Here is a 23111-nt window from a genome sequence, read left to right as displayed (position 1 = left end):
AATAATTTATGGACCACCCCGTCCCAACCAATCGTAGCGTTCTTGGATCGACAGTTTGAACTTTGCCATGCTGAGTTTCGTATCGTTAAACGTCATGTCGTCTTTCCTAACGTAAAAGTTGTTGTCCACGAAGAATGTCGTTTAATTCCAAAGTGAACGGTCACTCTTTATTAGAGGAACCAGCAGACAGAGCAGTGAACAAAATGAAGGCTATAGTGATAAGCGCTCCGGGAGGCCCAGAAGTGCTCCATCTACGAGAGGTGGGAGACCCCGAACTTCGAGACGAGGACGTTCTGATCAACGTCGCCGCCGCTGCTCTGAACCGAGCTGATACCTTTCGGAGGAAAGGCTCGCACCCACCTCCTCCCGCTGGTGCCAGTCCCTATCTGGGTATCGAATGCTCCGGCACCATCCTGGCCGCCGGAAAAAACGTTTCACGCTGGAAAATCGGCGATCAGGTAGTCTTGGCTTTGGTTTCTGTCCAAGAATCCAAGCTTTTGATTCTTTTTGGTTATGTTGTTTGGTTGCTGAGATTAGGGAGGAAAAGAAGTAATCAAGCGAATTCGAACTGCTTTCTTACAGTTCAAAACACCAAGTGTTTGGCTGTAAAAGTCTAGGCTTCTAGATTTTTATAGCTATTTTAGAATTCCCCGTTGGCTTCAGGGTATCAAATACAAGAGTTCTGCAATTTATAAACTGTGTAGAAAATTAAAGTAGGAATATTTGTAATTTCTTACTTGTCTTTCTGCCTATAACTTAAAATAATAGTCATGGAATAATGAAAGGTTGTTGGTTGAAGTATGATTAATAGTATTGAGATGAGATTATAAATATTGAACGTCAATTCGCCAAATGGAAGAGATTATATATGTCCAAAGGGTTAGGATCACTTTGATAAAGAGAACTCTTTTTAACCTGCCCACATATTTCATGTTTCTTTTCCTACTTTCCTTTCTTGTTGCTAAGCATATTGGGAGGATACAATCAGATTTTCTTTGGGGCGGTTAGGGGGATTTTCTTATGGGTTTGTCGTTGGTGCCTTGTGAGGAGGAATGTCTAAGGTCGAAAGTGCAGTTGGGAACTGTGGCTAGGGATAATGTTGTTCCCCTAGTTTCTCTCCCACCAATAAACAATATAGCGGGTTCACCATCGGATTGGGTTCTACATAAGGTTAACGAGATTCAGCATATTGTGGGGCTTTCATATGGAGGATGTGAAGACCAATTTAAAGCACTACTCATTGCGATTGAGGTGGGCCACTCCCTAGAAACCAAATCAAGTTTTAAAAAATAGGGAGTTAAAGTGTCTTTCTTGGACAATTAACTATGACACTAAGGGAGGTAGCTCAAGTCGAGGGAAGATTAAAGGGAGGGCTTTATGAAGACGTCCTCGTAGAGGGAGTTTCAGGAGGAGTATTAGTCTTAAGGGAAACAAGGGGTTGGGGATGGGGAGGTGTGTTATATTCCAATTCAGGCTTGGTATATTCCAAATCGATTTCTAATTTTCACGGGCTTTTTGGGTCATTAGGAGCTCTCTAGTATGGGTTAGGTGTTTTTTTGTATACGTCTAGTGTACTTGGTTACTCCTATTGATATATATATATATATATATAATATTTTTACTTATCAAAAAAGAAGTTCGGAAAAGATTTGTTCTCTGATTTTTTAAGGGAGTTGGGGTTTTATAATCTGCCTTGATTCAACTATGCACTTTTGGGAAAGTGGCTATGGTGCTATTAATACAAGAGAGATGCTATAAGGAGAGAAGTGGTTGTTTCCAATATGGAGGCCTGTGGGTAGATGGACTACAAATGAGGTCCAAGGGCTGTATAGAGTAGGTCTATGGAAGAATATTAGAAAAGGAAGAGGAGGTTTAACCATATCAGATTTGAGGTGGGTGATATAGATCATGATACGTTTTTGGTATGATTTGTGTAATGCCCCAATGGAAGGCCCAAACCACATGGCCTATACTCCAAAAGGACTAGTCAATGACACAATTGGAGCTCCATTGGAACCTTATAAAGAGCAAGAACTTCTCCTTCCCAAGCAATGTGGGATCCCATACACCATCTACCCTTATCCTTATCATATGGGGTATCACAATATGTGGTGTGGTGATAGGTCCCTTAAGGAAGCATTCCCTGTTGAGTATAGTGTGGTCCATGTTGAGGATGCTTCTGTGGCAGATAATTGGAAGGTGTGTTCAGTATTCGGTGAAACGTGAGATTCATCCGAGCTGTACAAGATTAAGTGACTTTTTTTTTTTTTTTTTCCTTCCTTCTTCTTGTCATTATATTCCACTGGAATGAGGAGAGTAGGTGAAGACAAGATTTGTTGAGTTCAGTCAAACAGAGGACATTTCAATGTGCCTTCTTTCTGTAACATTATCTGTTCTCGTGTTAAGGAAGAGTTGTGTTTCGACTGCTTTTTCTGTTCGAGTTTAATTTACCGAAGCTTTTTTTTTTTTTTTTTGGAAATAACTATCTTAACAGTTCATAATGTAAAGATTACTCTTCAGGTGTTTGAAACGATACAAAGACTAGTGTCTTGTAGTTGCATTTGGAAGTAGTTGGGCGGAACTGTTGTTTTGACAATGTTTTCCCCCCTTTTTACAGACTTCTGTAACTGTGCAAAATTTGTATTACACATAATAGAGATGCATAATTCTTGGTACGTAATACTAGGTGTGCGCTCTTCTCAATGGGGGAGGATATGCTGAGAAAGTGGCTGTTCCAGCTACACAAGTTCTTCCTATCCCACCCGGAGTTTCTTTGGAGGATGCTGCTAGTCTCCCTGAGGTGGCGTGTACTGTTTGGTCCACTGTTTTTATGATAAATCAGCTATCTGCTGGGGAAACATTCTTGGTAAGCACTTAGCCTAATCTGTTTTCTGATTCTCGATAATTTAGTGGAACTTGCATTGGTTAGGATCTTACATTTGTTGGCATCTGCTATGTTATATGACTAATTATGTTACTATCTTACTATCATGGCATTGGTGTAATCACTTGGAAGGAACATTCTTAATATTTACTGAGCTTAATCATTTACTGTAACTCAAATAACTACAATTTTACATATAACCTTTTTGACAAAATTATACCTTCATACCTCATTCCCCTTCCCCTGTTGCTACCCAGCAGTCTTTTAGGGTTTCTGCCCTGAGGTTTTTTTTAACTTTCTCCTATGCTTTTAAACTATCTCTATGCGCAGCCCTTAAGATTGCCTTCCGCACTAAACAATGGAAGTGTTTTGAGTCATACAGTTCTCTCTAGGGTTTCCTTTTGAGTCCTCTTCTTCCCACCTGGAATATGTTATCAGTGAGGCATTTCTCTTGCCATTGGATCAGTCACTTCCATATTTTTCTTTGGAGCCTTGCAGTGGATAGCCTTTGTTCTATTTCATTCGCAGGGGTTTGGGATTATTTGTTGGGATTTCAGCTCCATTGATAATTTCTAGTGTCTCACTCTAAGGCGGGGGGAACAGCTATTCTTTTTCAATATCTTTATCAATTATTACCTATAAAAAAAACACCTTCATGTCCTTGCTATATTTACAAGAATGAATAGGTAAAAGCCGAACAAAAAAATGGAAACAAAAAGATATTGTAATGCAATTGTTCAAATCGAGCCAACACTTAAATTAATATGCCTTATTCACGAGTTGACCAGTAGAATTAACAAAAATCCTGAATATCTTAATTAAAAAAGCCTGAAATATCTTACTATGTGTAAGTAGGTACCTTAGGGATTCAGTGTGGTTGTGGTTGATACTGAGAAAAACCAATTTACATGATCTATAGCCTATTCAAATCAGTTTCATTCATATTCCAGTCTAGTCCCAATTCACCACTTAATTGTGAATTGAGAACTTAAATTTCAGGTCCATGGGGGCTCCAGTGGTATTGGTACCTTTGCAATTCAGATAGCTAAATACCAAGGAGCAAAAGTGTTTGTCACAGCAGGTCCAACAACATGCTCATCTCATTACATAAACTCAGTATCCATGCATTCATATATTTCAGATCTTGATCAGCAGGGAGTGAAGAAAAACTAGCTGTTTGTAAGGATCTTGGAGCTGATGTGTGTATCAATTACAAGACCGAGGACTTTGTTGTCCGGGTGAAGCAAGAAACAGAAGGGAAAGGTATGCTGCAGCTTTGATCAATCATATATGCTTCATTTAACAATATCCCCCCCATCTCTCAATGTTTGAGGGAGTATGGTATAGATATTTTATTTTTATTTTTCTTGTGGTTGGTGAGGAGTAAGGCCAACTTCATGAGTAATCAATGGCAGGTGTTGATGTTATTCTGGATCATATTGGAGCAGCCTATTTTCAGCGAAACCTTGACAGCTTAAATGTTGGTGGGAGGCTTCTTCTTATCAGCATGATGTGTGGGGCAGTTACAGAAGTAAATCTTAGCTGTTTGCTTGCTAGATGTCTCACAGTGAAAGGTATTACAACAGTATTCATTAATATTAAGTTTCGGTATCTAGTTTTTGGAGTTTGGATGAGCTTTCATCTTTCCCATTCTTGAATACCATTTAAAGGTTTGCTTATTTTGTTCTTAATTCCATCACGAGTTGAGCAATAGAATGAAACTAAACATTCTGCCTACCTTTATTAATAGCTCTGCCTTGAAGCATTTTCCTGGGTAAAAGAGGTACCTCCCCCCCAATTTTTTCCCCGCATAAGTTAGAAGTGACCCAATACTGCAACAAAGAAATGGATCTCATATTTGATCCACCCACTCGTCTTTGATTCAAGAATCGCAAAAAGGCTTTGCACATTATTTCAACCATTTCACTGAGACCCTTACTGAAAAACTTTAGGCCTATACATCCATACAGTCGTTTGTCTCTGTTTCATTAGAATATTCTTTTGGAAGTTTAAGGTTGTTGACGATTTTTTTCCCTACGTATGCATCCTTTAATCAATGAAAAGTGCTTCCTAAATCATTTCTATGTCTTTCTAGCTGCCTTCTCCGATAGTAAACTCGCTGGAAATTGCATGTTTCATCGTAAGAGCTGCCATGATGATTTAAATGTTTCTTAGAAAGACAATCGTTTAAGCTATAGTCTTTGACTGAGTATGTGTTGTTTTGTGAATGCAGCTTCTCGCTTGCAATACAGAAGTAATGCACAGAGAATTATAGTCTTTGACTGAATATGTGTTTTGTGAATGCAGCTTCTCGCTTGCGATACAGAAGTCCAGAAAATAAAGCAGCAATCGTTAATGAGGTGGAGAAGAATGTTTGGCCTGCTATCATCACAGGAAAGATCACACCTGTGGTCTACAAATCCTTCCCGTTATCTGAAGCGGCAGAGGCTCACCGGCTTATGGAAAGTAGCAAGCATATTGGGAAGATACTTCTTGTTCCATGACAGAATGATCAGTTCTCCCCTCTTAAATGAGTATGGCTTTAAGACCTTTGGGATGTGTATATGTGATGTGCGAATATCTGCTACAACTGATGCATATTTTTTGTTGCAGGCTTTTAACTTAGGAAACTTGGATTATTTTGTACATATTGTGAAATTTAGTGTTGTTTATGTCCTGTTCCAGTGTGACCTGTTGAAACAGACGTCACTCAACATAGCATAGTTCACATCGATAATAATTTATGATACGTTATTTTTTATTAGAATAAATTATGAAGACGAATGCTACATATAAATTGTAAATCTTCATGATGGCATGAAAAATCCTCGTGATTACAAAAATCCCTTGTTTATTCTATGGTACAGAAGATTATGGTCCTTCAGCAAAAGACGACTATAATTACAGTGAGTATGGAAACGTTAAAAATTTTAGACTATTGGAGGAATCATTATTAAGACTAACAACTTGCAATTAAAGAAATGAATGAAAATATCAGCAAAACAATGAACACTTTTCTTGAATATGAAGACCTTCTAACACACTTTTAAGGAAAATATCTTAGTTCTTACTATTGTACGAAGATGACAAAGATAAACACCCCACAAAAAGCCAACGTGATGAGTGGAAATTATAATGAAAGAGGAGAAGGTGAAGAAGAAGAGGTACAATTTTCAAGAAAACACAAAATAGAAGAGCCGTAAGACCCAGAAGAATTTGGTAGTAATGATTTTGGTTCCAAAAACATATGCACAGGAGAAATAAGCCATCTTCTAGTGTATTAAAAGAAGAATCAACTTTCTTATCCAATCCTTCATGTTAAATTAGGCGTGGTTTGGATTCGGGTTTCATCTGTATGGTAAAACACTTTTGAATCCAGATGGCTGTTTTCAAATCACTGAGATGTTTCTCAATATTTTCACTGACGACAAAAGAGTTCAAAGACCAAAAAGGCAACCATTCCCGTATACTTTGTAGAGATTACCATAAACTCCTACGAAAATTTGCCACTTTTGTAGAGATATTTGAACCAAGATCTTTCAATACAAATCAGTCCCAGATTGAGAGGTTAGAAGGCTCTGGAGATTCAAAAACAATGCTTTTTAAATGACTTCACTGAAAAACATAAACAAAAAGAAAATTCTATATATCATATTACCATCCCACTTATATCCTACTAAAGTAAGATGTGACACATTTACCATCATTGAATGATCATTTATTGCATGTTTCTTTATTATCAAATGGTGATAAATACGTCAGATCATATATAGTAGGATGGAAGTGAGATAATGGTGTAGCATATAGCATTATTCAAAAATTCCCTTATCGGGACCCATCTCATTGGTGGGTGTAGAACTACTCTTACAAATATAATGCTATCCCTTCTTAAAAATGCATGCTAAAGAGAAGTTTCATTGCTATCAAGGGAATCGATGGGAGAGAAACAAATTAGAGTTTAAGGCCAAAAGATATTGCTATTTGGTTCATTATTATTAAATTTCACATACCAAAAATACTTTACTTTCCAAATATGCATGCTGATATCTTACTCGGAAATAATTTTCTGAATAATTCTTTATCTATACAGATTCATCAGAAACTTATTCCATTGACACTAAAAAAGCTAGTTTGTCGATATTGTCATACTTAACAACAACACAAATGCAAGCTTAGGTGTATTAGATGGACGATTACTGCTCTGGGTATTACAGAAGTTCCAATGTTCCATGCATGGACTTTGTGAAAAAAACAATCTCCTTTGTTTATGAGTACTATGGGAAGGTGAAGAGATAAGTGGTTCCTTCAATGTCTTCTATGATGCAATTGCTAGCAAACTCATAAATTGATTTGAACAAGGAGTGGGGGTTGAGTGGTTTTGATGATATTAGACGACCAACAAGAACTTGATTGATAAGAGTGGCTTTAGTTTTTGTGATTAGAGAATCTATGCCTAAGGTTGAATGATTAACCATAAATAGGACTAAAGATTCATTTTTTTTAATAGAATATTTACTTCATTCATTCATCACATAAAAGTTACATTTATGACCGGATACATAAAAAGAAATTCCTAGATTACAAGACAACTATAGCGTTTAGAGCTTCACCAATACATCAAAATCATTTGTGACTAGTATAATCTTAATTACTATTGTAACTCTCTACAGACAAACCGTCTAAGAGTAAGCATTTTGTCTAAAACATAGACTCATATCCCGGCCTCCATAAGAGAAGATGACTTAATCTCAACGGAGAAAATATCCAAGAGATGATTTGTGTGACATAACATATGCATGGGTCGTAACAACTATTAATAATATTTGTGTAACAGTTCTTAGCAGTTTGAATTTTAAATAGACATTTAACCCTAATTTTTCTTTCTTTATAAATAGGACCATCCAATTTGGACAAAAAATTGAATTTGATATATATGAATCCCTATCTCTATATTAAACATCTTAGAAATCCTACATCACATTCAATTCGGTCCCACATTTATCCATCTGAAAAAGACTTTGATAGATGAGAAGGCTACTGAATAAAGGCATGGGTTGTCTTTAAAACTCCTTCATGTCCAACTATATATTTTGGGTTTGTTCAAGCCCAAAAAAAAAAAAAAAAAAAAAATTGAAACCAAGAAAAAGAATCCATTTTCTATATATTGAACTAGCATGGTCCTATTTTTTAGCATGTGACATCTATATTATTTTTTTGAAAAATAATAAATAAATAAATAAATAAATCTTCGCAAACTATCATCTCGTTCTCAAATATAATGCTAGACTATAACTTGTGAGAACTTATCGCTAAATCAATTGCCTGTTGTAAAATAGCCCTAGCTGAGTTAATTGGATAGTACAATAACAATATTACCCTTGTTCAAAATTAAGAAACATGATATATGTTAGCGCATGACAGTCACGCATCTTGGATGTTGGGGTGGGTGGATTAGATCTAAGAGATTCGAGGACGTCGAATATGCTAGTGCAACACATGTTACAACTAGAATCACGTAGGCACGATGATGCACAGAGCCTGAATGCAGTCTAGGCCGCGCGGCACACATGAGCCTCACATGTTGGTTATTTTGTAGCCATTTTGCTTAGTATATGAAGGTCAAAGGTTGGGGAGTGGCGTGATGGAGAGTGTGTGGGTGTTTGCCCATCAAAAGGAAACACATTGATCATAGACTGAGCTAGGAGGAGAGAAGAAAAACTAAAAAAGCTTGAAAAAATAATCCAATAGATATGATGGAGGCGAATGTGGAACAAAGAGGAAGGGAGGTAATGTGGAAATGATAAAAGATGGATCTTGTGGTGTATCTTGGGAAGACTTAGTTAAAGAGGCGTCTACATTATGATATTAAGATGATTTCATATGATTTATGAATAGTAATAAAAAAAAAGTAATAAATAGTAATAAAAAATAATAAATAATTTGTAAATAATAGTGAGGTAGTGGTGATAGATCACCTTACTAACCAAAAAGATCTCTCTTTGAGGGTATTATATATGAGTGGTGCTACTCTGCCGCGTAAGTAGCACCACTCCATTTGACCACTAGGTCATTTTGAAGTTTTTATTTTCTAGTTATTTTTCTTTTCACATTTTTTAATATATTTAAATATTTTAAAAAAATCAATACACTCACTTTCGTAATCATTAAGGAAAAAAAAATTAACTAATGGTCAAATAGAACGGTCACTCTGAGATGACACAGTAGCTTTATTCATTATGTATAGCCATCTCCCTTCTTCAACCAAAGAGATACAAAAGAATTACACCGAACCAATTCACCTAAACTATGTTGTCTTGGCTATTCCCCATCTCACCAAAATCTAAAGTGATTGGAAAAATGGAGAAATGAAGTCTATGTCTTGAAATTTGAATTTTGAAAAAAGTGGCACAAATGTGTGGATTTGAAAATTTGATATATATATTACGATTGCAATATTGGCCAAAATCCACACACAATTTAGTAGAAACGAGAAGGCACTGCGAATCACGAGTACAATTAATTTTCTCTTTTGTAGTTTTCTAATCTCAAATTACATAATGCATTTTAAATTATTTATATTCAAGTTGTATAAAATCACTTAAAATATGTAAAATCAACAAGTATGACGAGCAATTATAATATTTAAGATGAACATATCATTGATTTATGAAACATAATTATTAAATCGTTGAGTAATACTAAATAGAAGTCTCGGATATACGAGACCCTTGGCGAGTCTTTTTTTTTTTTTTTAACTTAATCGAGGGGCTTGTCCCGTATTTGCATATTTAGAAGTTATAGACATCATTCTTTTAACAAGAGTTATGCTAAGTACAAATTTTATATAGACAAATTTCATACAACCATTTTATAAAAAATTAAATCTCACTAATATAGAATATATTTTTTCACTTTTTTAAAATAGAATCTTTTTTTTTTTTTTTTAATAAAGACTTGAATGAAACTTGTCAATTAAAAAAGAGCGGTACTATATACAGTCCTCTAGGACTGTATTGCAATCCCAATGTGTAAAATGACTAAACCCATCTTTTCAACCTAAAGCAAAACAAACGAGAAAGCATTTGAATCTCTTTTGCAATCCGCCTCTGCTGCACCTCCGACCAAATCTCCACCATCATCGACCACCTCAATCCAATCTCTTCTACCATCGATGGAACAAGCACATCCATCATCGACAGAGTCACACGCTCAAGGTTTGTTTTCTTTCCCATTATTTGTGTCTTACGCATAAAAGTGCCTTTTTTTGCACCTTTGGTGTCTTACGTGTCGTTTTCTTTCCGAGGGTTTGGTGTCTTACGCATAAAAAAAATTGTCCAAGTGCCTTTTTTTTCCTTATGATAGGTTGTTTTCTTTCCGATTTTTGGTGTCTTATGCATAAAAGTGTTTCAAATGCTGTGCTCTGTGCTCAAATATTTTGATGTCCTTATGGAAAGGTTGCATGCGTTGGTTCCATAGGCATTTCTACACCCAGTCAATAAAGCTCCCCACACAGACTCTGCTAGTTCCATAGGCATTTCTTTAATAATCGAAACTGCATCCTACAATTTTCCTGCACAGCCAAGCAAGTCCACCATGGAAGCATAATGCTGACCCCTGGCTTAATTTCATATTCCTTCATTAGTTGAAAGTAATCTCGCCCCTTTTCAACTAACCCTACATGGCTACAAGCATACAAAACACACAAAAAAGATGAAATTTAGCTTTATCTGTATGGGTATGCTGAGCACAAGCTATCAGCATTGCATTCCACATACAAAAATTCTTAACTGGTAACTCTGCGAAAACCTGATAAGCTCCCTCGATAACTCCACACTTAGAATACAACAAAATCAAAGAACTACCCACAAAACTTGACGAATCAAAGCTCGTCTTAAAGTAAAACCCATGTATTTGCTTCCCCAATTCTAGTAGCGTTGAATAGCCACAAACCCGTATCACACTTGAAAATGTAAAATCATTAACATCCAAATTCTCGAACAAAGCTTGCTTAAACATTCACAAAAAAGGCAATGTATAGACTAACCAATATCACACCTGGACAAAATCGTGCACGACTTCATCGCACTCGGGAGTATATGTCTTCAGGTCAAACCCCAGTACGAAACATTCAACGAAAGAACTAGAGGGCAAGCGAGCGAAGCTCATTTTGGGCAAAGGATGAGATCACGAAGCTTCAAGTGGTGGACGACTTACGTGGGGCCCCGTCGAAAATCCTCTAACTGTGTCATAAAGAAGGGGATGGGGCGAGGGCGAGGGAGAGGAAGGGACTTACTCTTTTCTGAGGAAGGGGACGACGACGTAGCATACGATGTGGAGCGACGACGGCGACGACGACAGGCGATGGGGTGAGGGGATGCGATGGGGACTTCCGAGATGGGGTGAGGGGAGGGCAACGGGATGATGGTTGAAACGCAGTGTTTCATTACTAGGCTGCGTTTGCTTAATAAATTTATCACGAACTCATGTAATTTAATTATTATAATTTTCTTAATTTTTAATATAAAATATAATAAAAAAATTTAACTTTTTAAAATTTTAAAATTATAATAATATTAAAATATAATATTTTAATAATATTTTAAACTTAAATTATAATCTTCGACCAGGACTGCGATAAGAATTTTCGTTAGAATTAGACAAATCATTGATCAATGCATTAAAAGCCATTTCATTAATTATTAAATAAAAAAAATTAAAAATAGAAAAATAGACCAACAAATGCAGCTTTTCGCACCTTTTAACTGGCTTCTTTTAGATGAGTCCTGCTATATGCAGGCACACGGCGGACGAAAATGCGGACAAAAGATGATGTGGCAAGTGAAAAAAAAAGGAAAGAAGATCGGAAAACAGGAAAAAGAGGAAAACGCGAAAGAAGCTTTCAGCATTTCGTCCCGCGTTGCAGAGCTTCTTCCCCGAGCCTGCAAATCCAGCAAACCTCCCACCTACGTTTTTGATTATAAAATCTTAACTCAGAAACGAACCCCCTTCCTTCCCATCACTGAGGCCACCAAAAAAGGTTCTTTTTTTCTTTTTTTTATTTTTTTCTTCCTGAAAGGATTTTCCGGATGTCTGCGAGTTTGGACGACGCCGAGTTTTGGCTACCACCTGAGTTTCTCACCGACGACGACTTGGCCGTTCTGTACAAAATCAAAACGAGGCGACGAGGTATTTGTTCCCCTTCGAGTTTCCCTACGGGTTTGGCTCTTTCGGCACTTCGTCGGATCTCGGTTCTCCGGTTGAGTCTGTTGTCAGTTCAAGTAAGACTGAGAGCGACGAGGAGGACTATGTTGCTGGGCTGACCCGCCGATTGGCACACTCGACCCTGGCGTTGTGCCTGCATTCAGACTTGTCCAAAATGAAGAGACTCATTCCCGTTCTGTACAAAATCAAAATGAGGCGTTTCATTTACAATGAAGATGGAAACAGATCAAAACGTTTCGTTTTATTAATCCACGTCAGCTGCAGTGCGCAAATGGGTGCGCATTGTGCCTGCATTCAGACTTTTCCCTTTTATGTTGACAAGCTCGACTAATTCAAAACCTATCAAATTAAAAGGGTTTCATGCCCAAACATCATATAATTATGATGTCTTTTAATTAATTGTTAAGTTGCTTGAAAAAATAAAAAATAAAGCTCAAATTTCATATGTTTTAGATATAAATTAAATAAAAGAAAAATCTAGTTGCAAGCATAATTATGTACTAATCTACGTATCAATTTAATGTGAATCAGTATTAATACGTAGATTAATATACGACTTTACTTGTATGTAGCAAAACTCTTAAATAAATAAGATTTTATACCCCAATATCTAACAAGTTGCAATAATATATGGCTTTACAACGTTTATTAGTACTTGCATATAAATATTTTAGATAATATTAAATTATAAATAAATATTATAAAATCTAATTCATGCGTGGATCTTACTTTTAAAAAGACAGTGCTACATAATCCGATAGGATAATACCATTCTCAAATATAATTTCTACCCAAATAGTTTATTCATTTTTTTAATTAGTGATTAAGTAAGTATTTTTAAATGAATATGTGATTTTTTTAAATTTTTTAAAAATGTTTAAATAGCTTTAAAAAATGGTAAAAAAAAAAAAAAAAAAAAAAAAAAAAAAAAAAAAAAAAAAAACCAGAGTTGCCTTATCGATAGAGGATTTTGGTGGGAATCCATCACTTTTATTCAAACAAAAACTTAAAAAGAATTCTTTCTCCAAAAAGTGAAGAAAAATCGTCAGCAGACAATAATATTAAGTGTAACGTAACTGTACCGATCTAATATGTTGCTACATACAAACATAGTCGCGCATTAATCTGCGTATCAACACTGATTTATTCATATTTAAAATTTAAATTAACACTATTTTTAATAAAATTTACTTTTTGACCAATCACATTACATTAATGTACAGATTAGTGCACAATTGTACTTGCAACTATATTTTTCCATCTAATATTTAACGAAGGAACAACGAATATAAACTAAAGGATGTTTCCTTTACACATCCATATTCATATAAAACTACAAAACCCATAATTTCAAGTATTTAATTACACAATTAACTCCAAACTTCTTCTTTCCCCCTCTAAGCAACTCCATACCAAGCTTTTAATCCTATTCCTATAATGAAGAGATAAAACATATCTTTTGTTTTTTTTCACAAAATCAATCTCTTTTTTATTTTTTTCAACATAATCAACTGAATTTAGTGTGTCTTAGATTCTATCCCTTTCAAATTCCTTAGAATTAAGAAACAAATATTTGTACTAATGGCCTACTTAATTGGGGGGGGGGCTTTTGGTTAAGGGTAATGATACACTTACCACTCTTTTACCACTATTTTACCATTTGTAGTGTATTTATTTTTTTATCATTTTATTTTAAGTATTTTTTTAACATCCTTAACCATTAAGAAAAAATTTTAAAAATATATAATTTTAGTGATAGTCACTTGCTTAATTATTAAGTAAAAAAAAATTAAAAATTAAAAATTAAAAAAAAAAAAGTGGTAAGAGAGTGGTAAAATAGTGGTAAGGCTATCATTATTCTTTGGTTAATGGGCACCGCGGTTGATCATCTCCATGTATTGATTGAAAGACTCCTGCCTCTGCAACCTCATTTCCTCGTTGAATTTATTGATAAACGCCTCCACTCGCCGGTTCAGCTCGTCCTGACTCAAAGATGGCTCTTTCCGCAGCTTAGAGTTGGAGCTGCCCGGCGATGGCCTCTGCTGCAAGTTGGTCCGGTCCTTGAACGTCTCCGATTTCTTCACCGCGGATGGCTCTTCTAGGGAGTCGATCTGACGACGGCCGTCGCTCTCCCACGTGTCGCACTTCGTCATGTGCCTGCTCAGCGGCATCGCACGCCCTTCCGTTATCGCCTTCCACGTGTTCTCCATCGTCTCGTGCTGTTTGGTCTTCGCCACCCTTAACGTTCTCCCACTTCCACCTGAAAGATATTTGCTACTTAAAATGACCACTCTGCCCTTTCAAATCTAACCGTTACTGTAGTACTGGGCTAAATAAATTCCAATTGAATAAAGAAAAAACTAAATAATAATACTAATTACCTTGGGGACTGGCTTTAACCGGTTTCCGGTGACCGAACCTCGCAGAAACAAGAGGTTTCTCCGCCGGGGAAAAACACTCCGTCAACTGTGTCTCCGAAGGGTATAGTATCTTCGTCTGGTTCCCCGTGGACTTCCAGCCCAGAGCCTCTTCATCGCCATCATCATCATCCTCCTCCTCCTCCTCCGCCTCCACATAGCCATTCATCACCAGCCCAGCCTTCGTCACCTCGGAAACCTCGTCCTTAGCCTCTTCTCTCTTCTGTTGGTGCGTCACATCCGTCATGTGATAAACGCTTAACTCCGACGAGATCTCCTCCGTAGGCGTACGCCGTGGTGGTGGTGGATCATCGTCTGGGACTTGTCGCTCGGAGCCGTCGTGGTGGTGGTTGTGGTGGAACCGTGAAGTTGCAGCGATGCCTATGATGATGCCGTTGACGATGAAGAAGAGGTAGGGGGGCTTGAGCCAGGAGAGAAGCGAGGCCCAGATGAGGGGCAAGTGAGAGGCAGAGAACTCCGAGGCCAATGGCACAGAGAGCATCAAAAGCCAAACCCACTAACACCACGCCCGTCGAAACGAGCAGAGTTTTCGGACCCAGAATCCACGCCATTTGTCAGAAAGACACAGTCACTGTGTGTGTGTGATACCAACGAGGGGTGTGGATGAACGAGGTGAATGGGAGATATATAGAGATGGCAGGGGAGCAGGGACGCGGTTTGTGCTAGAACTTGAATCGTTGGATCAAAAGGGTAGAAGAAATCAACGGTCGGAATGCGTGTAAGGGCATGGCACGTGTGAGGGTTGGAGCTCCTATTGTCGGAGCTTCTGCCTTCTTCCATACGTGGTGGCCCACGTAATAAAATCTACTAGCGTGATTGTGATAAAGCGATAAAACAATAATGATTAATATTTTTTAAAATAATGTTGGTAGCTTTTTTTAATTTCGTTGGAGGAAGAAAAATAAGAAAGAAAAGAAAAGAAAAGTGGGCCATTACAATTTAATTGTAATGTAAATTAACTTTTGAGTAATCTTAGCTTGCAGGACAATGGACATGGTGGCAAAGAAGGGGATCATGATGAGTGCATAAACAGGGATGTAGATTGAAATGGAGTGAGCTGGTATAGAATTTTGAAGAAGTTCAATATTCTTTTAACTCAATTATTAATTAAATTTTGTTTAAAGTTTTACATTCATAACTAGATAATCAAATATGAAAAATCCTATTCGTAATTTGGTGCGTAAAGAATACAGTAAAGAATATCCTTTATGTTGTTAACAAATCAAGTCTTGTCATGTTAACAACATAAATGATATATTTTATACACTAATTAACTTACAAATAGAAAAACTCATCAAATATATAATAAGAATTATATTTATATGCTTTTAAGTTATATATATATATTTTATTTTTTTTACTTTAAATTTTATTGGCTAGTTTCATAACATTATAATTAAATTATAATCATGATTTCCCAAAAAAACAAAACTACCTCGCTCGCTGAATATATATTGTCACGTACAATATTCGATCTTTATTCTGGTAGGCCAACGAGATCGAGATTCGAGATCAGCTTAATTTCTTTATATCAAATGGGTATGAAGTCTTCGCTGTGAATGAAAAGAGAAGGTGCTTTTACAGGCAAATTAATCTCAACAATATCAAAAGGTACGTGGCTTTAGGTGCCAGCTGCAACGTCATTAATTGATTTGAATAGTTCGATATTATATAATTTGAAATCTCAACGGTCGTATGAAATCATTTGAATGTTCAGATATCATGCAACTAGAAGAAAGACGACGAAATATAAAAGATAATGAAGTGCCCATGCACCCGCCCGCCTGTCCAATGTCTGCGGCCCTACCGCCCGCTGGCTCTGGGTAGCAATGCATGCATGTCATGTGCTCATGTGCCCGACATCTTCGGGGACGCACTTTGCCCCGATGACCGACCATGCATATATATGTAGTACTTGTCATCATCATATTGCATGCCTTTCACTTTGCTTGTTGATTTAAAGTCCACCTTCAATTCTTCTTTCTCGTAATTATTAAAATTAAAGTTGGTCATGATGTACGTGTCTAGCAGCCTGTAGATACAATATGCCCCACCCCCACCAAAATTACACACACACACTTGATGGCACTCCCGAATTTACAATTATATTTCAAAACTAATTCATAAGAATCTAATAATTCACAACACGATTGATTATGCATGCATGACAGCATATATATATATATATATATGTATATATATAGAGAGAGAGAGGGAGAGAGCATGGATCCGATCGATCCTACGACCTACAAGAGACGATCGACTGATCAACAGTTGTACGTAAAATGATATATCACATTCAATGAATTAAAATGCAATAAATATATTAATTATTGATCTTACATCGAGCTGGCCGCAGAAGATGATTTTCTCAGGGATTGACGTGTGGCCATTTTTGATTAATCAATGGACTACTAAAGTCAACTGATCATTAATTAGTAGTATACATATACACGTATGTACGTACATGATATTGATCTATCTAGCTAGCTTGTTTTTAAGTAGTTAGGGGATTAATGAATCTCCCAACAAACGTTAATGCATGGATATCAAAAATTTGATAACCTATGACATATGATTTAGTTCTTTAAATAAAGAATCTGAATTCAAAATCTTCTACCATATAGAAAAAAAGTATATGCATGATCTTATATTTATATTACTTGTATGTATACCATCATCGTACGTACTTACATACTCCCCATAGCCAGCTAGCAAAAAAACAAATAATAATATTAATGTCCTATGTTATATATATATATATAAAAGTTACATGACACGAACATCCGACAATATGGTAAGATGCATACTAATGATCGTGACACATGACATGCACAACCCCATCCAAACTCTGACCATGCTTTGGTCTGTGTCAAACTTTTACTGTGGGATCATCAGCACCATATGATTGCGATGCACCCTGCAATCTGCATATCCCACCGCTAGCTAGCTAACTCCAAATGGATTGAGATATTTCTAAATATAGAGACATTTCTAAAAAAGCTTCTGCGCGCATAACCCTGATGGTCTTTAATAATTTGTGTATGTGGACTAGTATATATGGGACAAATGGTCCGTCATTCGAAATATCATGATTGAATGGATCACAACTACTACGAAAACACGATAATATATAAATATATATATATATATATATATATATTAAAAAAGAAGGGCTGCATGATTTCTAGCTGCTCATCGAATACCGTAGTACTTCAGATATATATGTACGTTGGTGGAAGTGTCTGAATATTGGTTATGTATGTAGTAAAGTATATTAACATTAATATAGTTTCTAAGACTTGACGAATAGCATAGCAACTATATAATGAACATAAATAAAAGTAGAATAATAATAATAATAATAATAATAATAATAATAATAATAATAATAAGTATCACTTGACATTCATATATGTGTTTGATATTAATTAATTATATAACTTGGGTTGTTTGGATAATGATACGAGATCATGATATGATTTTAGATGAAAATTAAATAAAATATTGTTAGAATATTATTTTTTTGATATTATCATTGTTTTGAAATTTAAAAAAGTTGAATTGAGATTAGAAAAATTGAATTATTTATTATATTTTGTGTAAGAATTTGAAAAGATTACAATGATGAGATGAGATCGAGTACTATTTCTCAATCCAAATGGACTCTCATGATCTCTTGTAAAGATTAATTAATGGATGATGATTTCTTAACAATATTTACAAATAAGTTGGATTTTCATTAATTTGATGATTGTTGCCTTTTGTTCATGCACCTTAATTAACTGAATAGTTCATAAGGAAACTTGCTTCTTATATATATACGTAGGAATTAGCTAAACTAGATCTAATTCATTACTATTTTCCATATAAAGGCTAATTCCTCTGTTGAATAATGCAAATATATAAATGGCAAGTGCCTAATCGAATTGATCGGGTCACTGAGAACAAGGATTAAGGGTTAAACCGACATGTTTATTTGGAAAATCCGTAAATACTTCCGCTATTAAATTAGAAAGTTGTGATAAGAGACACTCAATTTTCCGTGCTCTTACTACGGTTAATGTAAGCAATCATCTTCTGAGTAGTGAAAAGATGAACCTTGATTATATATTCCTAAGAGTTACGTAATATAAAGAGATATATTGATTTACTTCAATAGAAAAGGGGATCCTACATGCATGAGCCTCACCCAAGTTTGGCTCTATATGCGATCGAGCTCGCTCATAAAAGGCTCAAACCGTTTGACTTGTATTTTTTTTTTTCCGTTCATGCATTTAAGCAAGTAGGTGTTGGTTATTTAAACCCACCCAAAAAAAACCCTCATCCAAGTACGCGTTACGTTATATATATTATCCATCACAACAAGAAAATTAAGGTAGTCGTCGACGTCGAAACCGAACCCAAACATTGAATTGTCGTCAGTTGGGGTGGCAAAATATAATATTAAGTGGATAATGTTTAATTAGCTAAGCCAGACCCACCACAATAATAAATATATCCAAGGATCGATAGGCAGTTACTGTTATGTCTTAACTACCATGCACTCCACCTGTCCATTTTCGATTGGTCTAGATCCTGTTAATTGTCTACAAAAAGTACCCGGATTTTTCGTTGCAATTTACAGATAAAAAGCAAAAGGTCTTCATAAAAGAATGTTATTTGATTTGGTAACTTCCTGGAATTTAACCCCTTGAAAGTGATTTACACATAACTCCGTCAACTTTCTATATATACCCTTAGTCGTTAAGAAACTACTTAATAATATAGTTACAGATAGATTTATAAAAATATATCTATAAATTAATATGATTTTATATAATCAACGTACGTAATATTAATTTGTTAATTTAATTTTATGAAATATCTAATTTGAGTCTAAAATATTTCTCAATATATATAGAAGTTTGCCAAATCATTAAATTAATATTAATGTGTAGGGAATTTAGAATAAGAGGAATATATAATAAATAAAGAGTTTTTAATAAAATGCATAAAAATGTAAAATCTCCGTCTATCTCTTAAATCTAGGACGTAGATTTCTCTGGGAATTTAACGATCGTTGACATGTTCTAATAATTTAGTCGAGAACCGAGTGGAGGAGCTACAAAGGAAAAGACGAAAACACGGTTAGTAATAGTTATAATTTTTTAAAATTTTTGGAGTCAGAGTATTTAGTAATAACGAAGATCGAAGCCCTCCAAAGTAGCAAGACGCGGTTTGTGGAGGGAGGGTCAGGGTGGCCCCTCAGGAAGGAATCAAAAGTAAATAACGAAATCCAAAGACGTTTTGTAGCACCGCCCATTTCTCAGGCGACCGCCATATGAGAAAACTTGCATGGGAGGGTCTATAAATAAATAAATATATATATATATATATAAATCGACCTGTAAAGGGAGGTTACTTAATATGAGTGTTTGAAGTTTGAACTTTCAAAGCAGTCGTCAAGAATAATAGTAAACTAGCTGTCAGGGTCTTTTTTTTTTTTTTTTTTAAAAAAAGATTTCTATATAGTTTTGTTTTGAGTTCTTATGCGTCCGTCTACACATAATATATATTTACAAAACCAAATTATAATACGCCTACGTAGCATTAATTATTTCAGTTTTTGAGCAACATATCAAGCATTTCTGAACACTTTATAATGAACTCTCGAGCATGAGCTACGAATATGACACTGACAAATAGTAGTGTCACGTCAGTATGTAACTCTCACTTTTGTAGCAATTAAGTTTGTGAAGACGGAACGTTTTTATTTTGTTTTTCATTCGAATTTTGGACAACTTCACGATGGGTGAAAATCGATCAAAACTTAGTATTTTGACAACTATTAATATTTGATCATCTTCTAGCATGTATACATTATAACATGTTTACCTACATGAGATTTTATTCTTGAAAATAGTTAAGACTATTGAAAACTATCATGTAACTCTTAAAATGATATCATTTTCGTGTCACATGTTGCTAAAATATCCTAACTTCTTTTATATTACGCGAGTAATGCTACTCATCATTCTCTTATCATTTTATAATATAGTATTAGATAATTGTAAACTATTTATTATATTTAAAATTGAATATAAAAGAGTGAAAAATAGAATCTCACATTGTCTGAAAAAATAAGAAAAGAAAAATTCTTACAATTAATAGAAAATTTAAAAATACTCTAATTAAAAACTTGACTAATTCTTTTAAAATAGAAATCTCAACATGATTTGAATTTTGCTTGAATCCTTACATATATTTGACATAAAATAATATCTGAAACCTAAATAATTAATATCTAGATTCTAAGCATAAACAAATCTTTAGTTGCATACGTATGATGTCAATCTATAAGAGACTTTGTCAACAAGTCATGATGCGTATGTTGATTTAAGAAGGCCTATAATCTCGGAACTGTTCAACTAACTTGGTTTATATCGTAGCTATTATTATTTTAATTTTCTTTAAACTTCTATGGTCGTGCGTCGAGGTTGTTGTGCACTTTAGACTAAATTTGTTAACACATGTGCAGAGGGTGGGCCTGGACCGCCTACTCTAAGTACAGTACTCATTCTAAACATGTCGACGTTGTCCTCTCTCCACCTTTTTAGCAAACAAAAACAAAGACCCAGTCCATTCATCAGCTCACATGTTCATCATCGAATGGCGCAAGTACTACGTGCGTATGGGTTTATCTCCAATAATTATATTAAATTCAGGACTAATTATTATATAAAGCGAAGTCTATATAGATAAATAAATGTAATGATATTCTTATATCTCTTTTATTATTATTATTTTATTATTAAGTTTTTATTTTCTTTTCCAATCTAGATTAAAAATTTGGAATATGATTTTTTTGCATAATTTTTAAAAAAAAATCCAATCAACCAACATAATCATATAAATTAATTCAAGATATATTTAATTTTATAAAAATTTACTCAACAAGTAAAAGAAGGTTAATTTTTATAAAATTAAATTTATTTTTAATTAAATTAGTTGATTGAGTTTATTTTCTTTTAAATTAGATAAGAAGATCATGTTTTAAAATTTTTAATCTAAATTCAAAAAGTAAGAAAGAAAAAAAGAGAACTAACTGATAAAATCAATATTAAAAAATGTATCCATTATCCTAAATAAGTAAACGGCGGATGTTTGTGGTGATTAGAGATATGAGGAGAGAAATGGTCGGTACAAGATAGAGCTGACCATAAAGTCTTTAAACCTAAGATAGACGAAATCTCATATGACTTGCTATGTGATTGCCACAAATAGTGAACGACAACTGAACAATGAACGTAAGGTTGGTCAAAGTGACATGAATTTTCAATTATGTTGTATATATAACGCCTCTTTTTGCTTAATTAAAAAAATAAATAATATTTATAGTTTTTGGGTTGGTAAATTGTGCTTTATTTTTAAAAAAATAGATAAATATGAAATTTATATAAAAAAATTAATTTTTTAATAATAAAATTTACATTTTTTCAAATAGAGTACAAGAAACTTGTAGACTCTATCTAAAATTACTATATATTTACAAAAACATAAAAAATAAAATCTACTTCAATCAACCTAATTACGTAAAGAAAATAGAAATATTTTAATCTCAAACTGGTACGTAGGATACATATTCTATACTGCTGATGAGACAAGAATTGATCTGTAATAAAAATATTTATAAATTTAAATCTTACAAATTAAATTATATTTTGTTACCAACTTATGAATAGAAATTGTATTAGAAATAGAAGTGAAACCAACTAATTAATCAAGGTAAATTTAAAAAAACACTTCCTGTCGTGGATAGAAGAGTGAAGAAAACTTGTCAACACTTATCAGTTATCGCCCGACCGCACAAATCCGATAAGGGTCGGTTTGGCTTAAGTTACTGTTGGGATTGGTCGAAGGCTAATTAGTTAGATTAAAAATAAATAAAAAATATAGAAAGAAAGAGATAAATAGTATATAATGATGATTGCTTAGCTGAAGCAGAGTCGGTTTGAGTGAAGGGATTGGTGAATTCACACAGTGTTGACACATAATAAATTGTCCGAACGCCAACGGCGTAGAACACAACGGGGTTAAGCTATTTCCTCCCAACTTCTTGGTCAAAGTCTACACCGTCCAATTCTCAACTGAATGCCAATTGTCGAGCCCTCAGCCGTTGGTCTTATCAGTTGTTTTTGTTGTTTTGTCGGAAGATTCCCTGTACATACCGTAGGAAGGATGAGGCTGTATATGCAAGGTTACATCTATCGACAGGTAATTTCTGGGTTATTTCTTTTTGATGTTGCCATTGTTTTTGTTTGGACTTCACATTTCTCTTTATCTTCTATTTCAATACCTTTTTCCCCAGATATTGGGATGGCATAGAACTGATCTAGCATGGAGCTTCATACCTTATCTTAGTGAACATTAGGCCTGCTACCCAATGTGGCCAAGCTGGATCTGTGCCTGATCTGACTTGACCCAATTGCCATAACTCGATGGATCAGATTTTTTTTTTTTTTTTTTTTTTTTTTTTTTTTTCATATGAGTTCATTTCTACCCCCACTCTATCTGTTTGGTTTCTT

At 34.8% G+C, this 23111-nt stretch overlaps 2 protein-coding genes across 4 annotated transcripts; one reads left to right on the top strand and one right to left on the bottom strand.

The window, feature by feature from the left end:
• The first annotated feature begins 5 nt into the window (after positions 1–5).
• On the top strand, positions 6–5633 carry LOC122276094 (quinone oxidoreductase PIG3-like). Of its 2 annotated transcripts, XM_043085559.1 has the most exons (7): positions 6–458; positions 2687–2866; positions 3884–3965; positions 4040–4147; positions 4300–4458; positions 5192–5418; positions 5498–5633. In XM_043085559.1, exons 1-6 carry the CDS (start codon positions 135–137, stop codon positions 5386–5388), a joined length of 1050 nt encoding a protein of 349 aa, XP_042941493.1. In that variant the 5' UTR covers positions 6–134; the 3' UTR covers positions 5389–5418; positions 5498–5633. The 2 variants fall into 2 exon arrangements, with proteins under 2 accessions (XP_042941493.1, XP_042941492.1); XM_043085558.1 differs by having other exon boundaries at positions 5192–5633.
• Positions 5634–13395: 7762 nt separating this feature from the next.
• Positions 13396–15157, bottom strand: LOC122275284. 2 transcript variants are annotated; one of them, XM_043084278.1, is made up of 3 exons: positions 14488–15157; positions 13971–14366; positions 13396–13718 (listed from the first exon to the last, which is right to left on the bottom strand). In XM_043084278.1, exons 1-2 carry the CDS (start codon positions 15023–15025, stop codon positions 13972–13974), a joined length of 933 nt encoding a protein of 310 aa, XP_042940212.1. In that variant the 5' UTR covers positions 15026–15157; the 3' UTR covers positions 13396–13718; position 13971. The 2 variants fall into 2 exon arrangements, with proteins under 2 accessions (XP_042940212.1, XP_042940214.1); XM_043084280.1 differs by having other exon boundaries at positions 13396–13723; positions 13976–14366.
• Between the last annotated feature and the right edge of the window lie 7954 nt (positions 15158–23111).

The sequence above is a fragment of the Carya illinoinensis genome, chromosome 9 (assembly GCF_018687715.1).
Source record: "Carya illinoinensis cultivar Pawnee chromosome 9, C.illinoinensisPawnee_v1, whole genome shotgun sequence".
In the NCBI taxonomy this organism is placed as follows: Eukaryota; Viridiplantae; Streptophyta; class Magnoliopsida; order Fagales; family Juglandaceae; genus Carya; species Carya illinoinensis.
The sequence above is the reverse complement of the archived record's forward strand: the minus strand, read 5'-3'. Positions and strand labels throughout refer to the sequence as shown.

What these genes read in the sequence shown, in the direction of transcription:
- LOC122276094 (XM_043085559.1), top strand. Translation starts at nt 135, where the DNA reads ATGTCGTTTAATTCCAAAGTGAACGGTCACTCTTTATTAGAGGAACCA. An exon ending in GCTGGAAAATCGGCGATCAG is followed by an intron (nt 459 to 2,686) that starts GTAGTCTTGGCT and finishes ACGTAATACTAG; the next exon opens with GTGTGCGCTCTTCTCAATGG. An exon ending in CTGCTGGGGAAACATTCTTG is followed by an intron (nt 2,867 to 3,883) that starts GTAAGCACTTAG and finishes CTTAAATTTCAG; the next exon opens with GTCCATGGGGGCTCCAGTGG.
- LOC122275284 (XM_043084278.1), bottom strand. Translation starts at nt 15,025, where the DNA reads ATGCTCTCTGTGCCATTGGCCTCGGAGTTCTCTGCCTCTCACTTGCCC. An exon ending in GGTTAAAGCCAGTCCCCAAG is followed by an intron (nt 14,367 to 14,487) that starts GTAATTAGTATT and finishes AATATCTTTCAG; the next exon opens with GTGGAAGTGGGAGAACGTTA.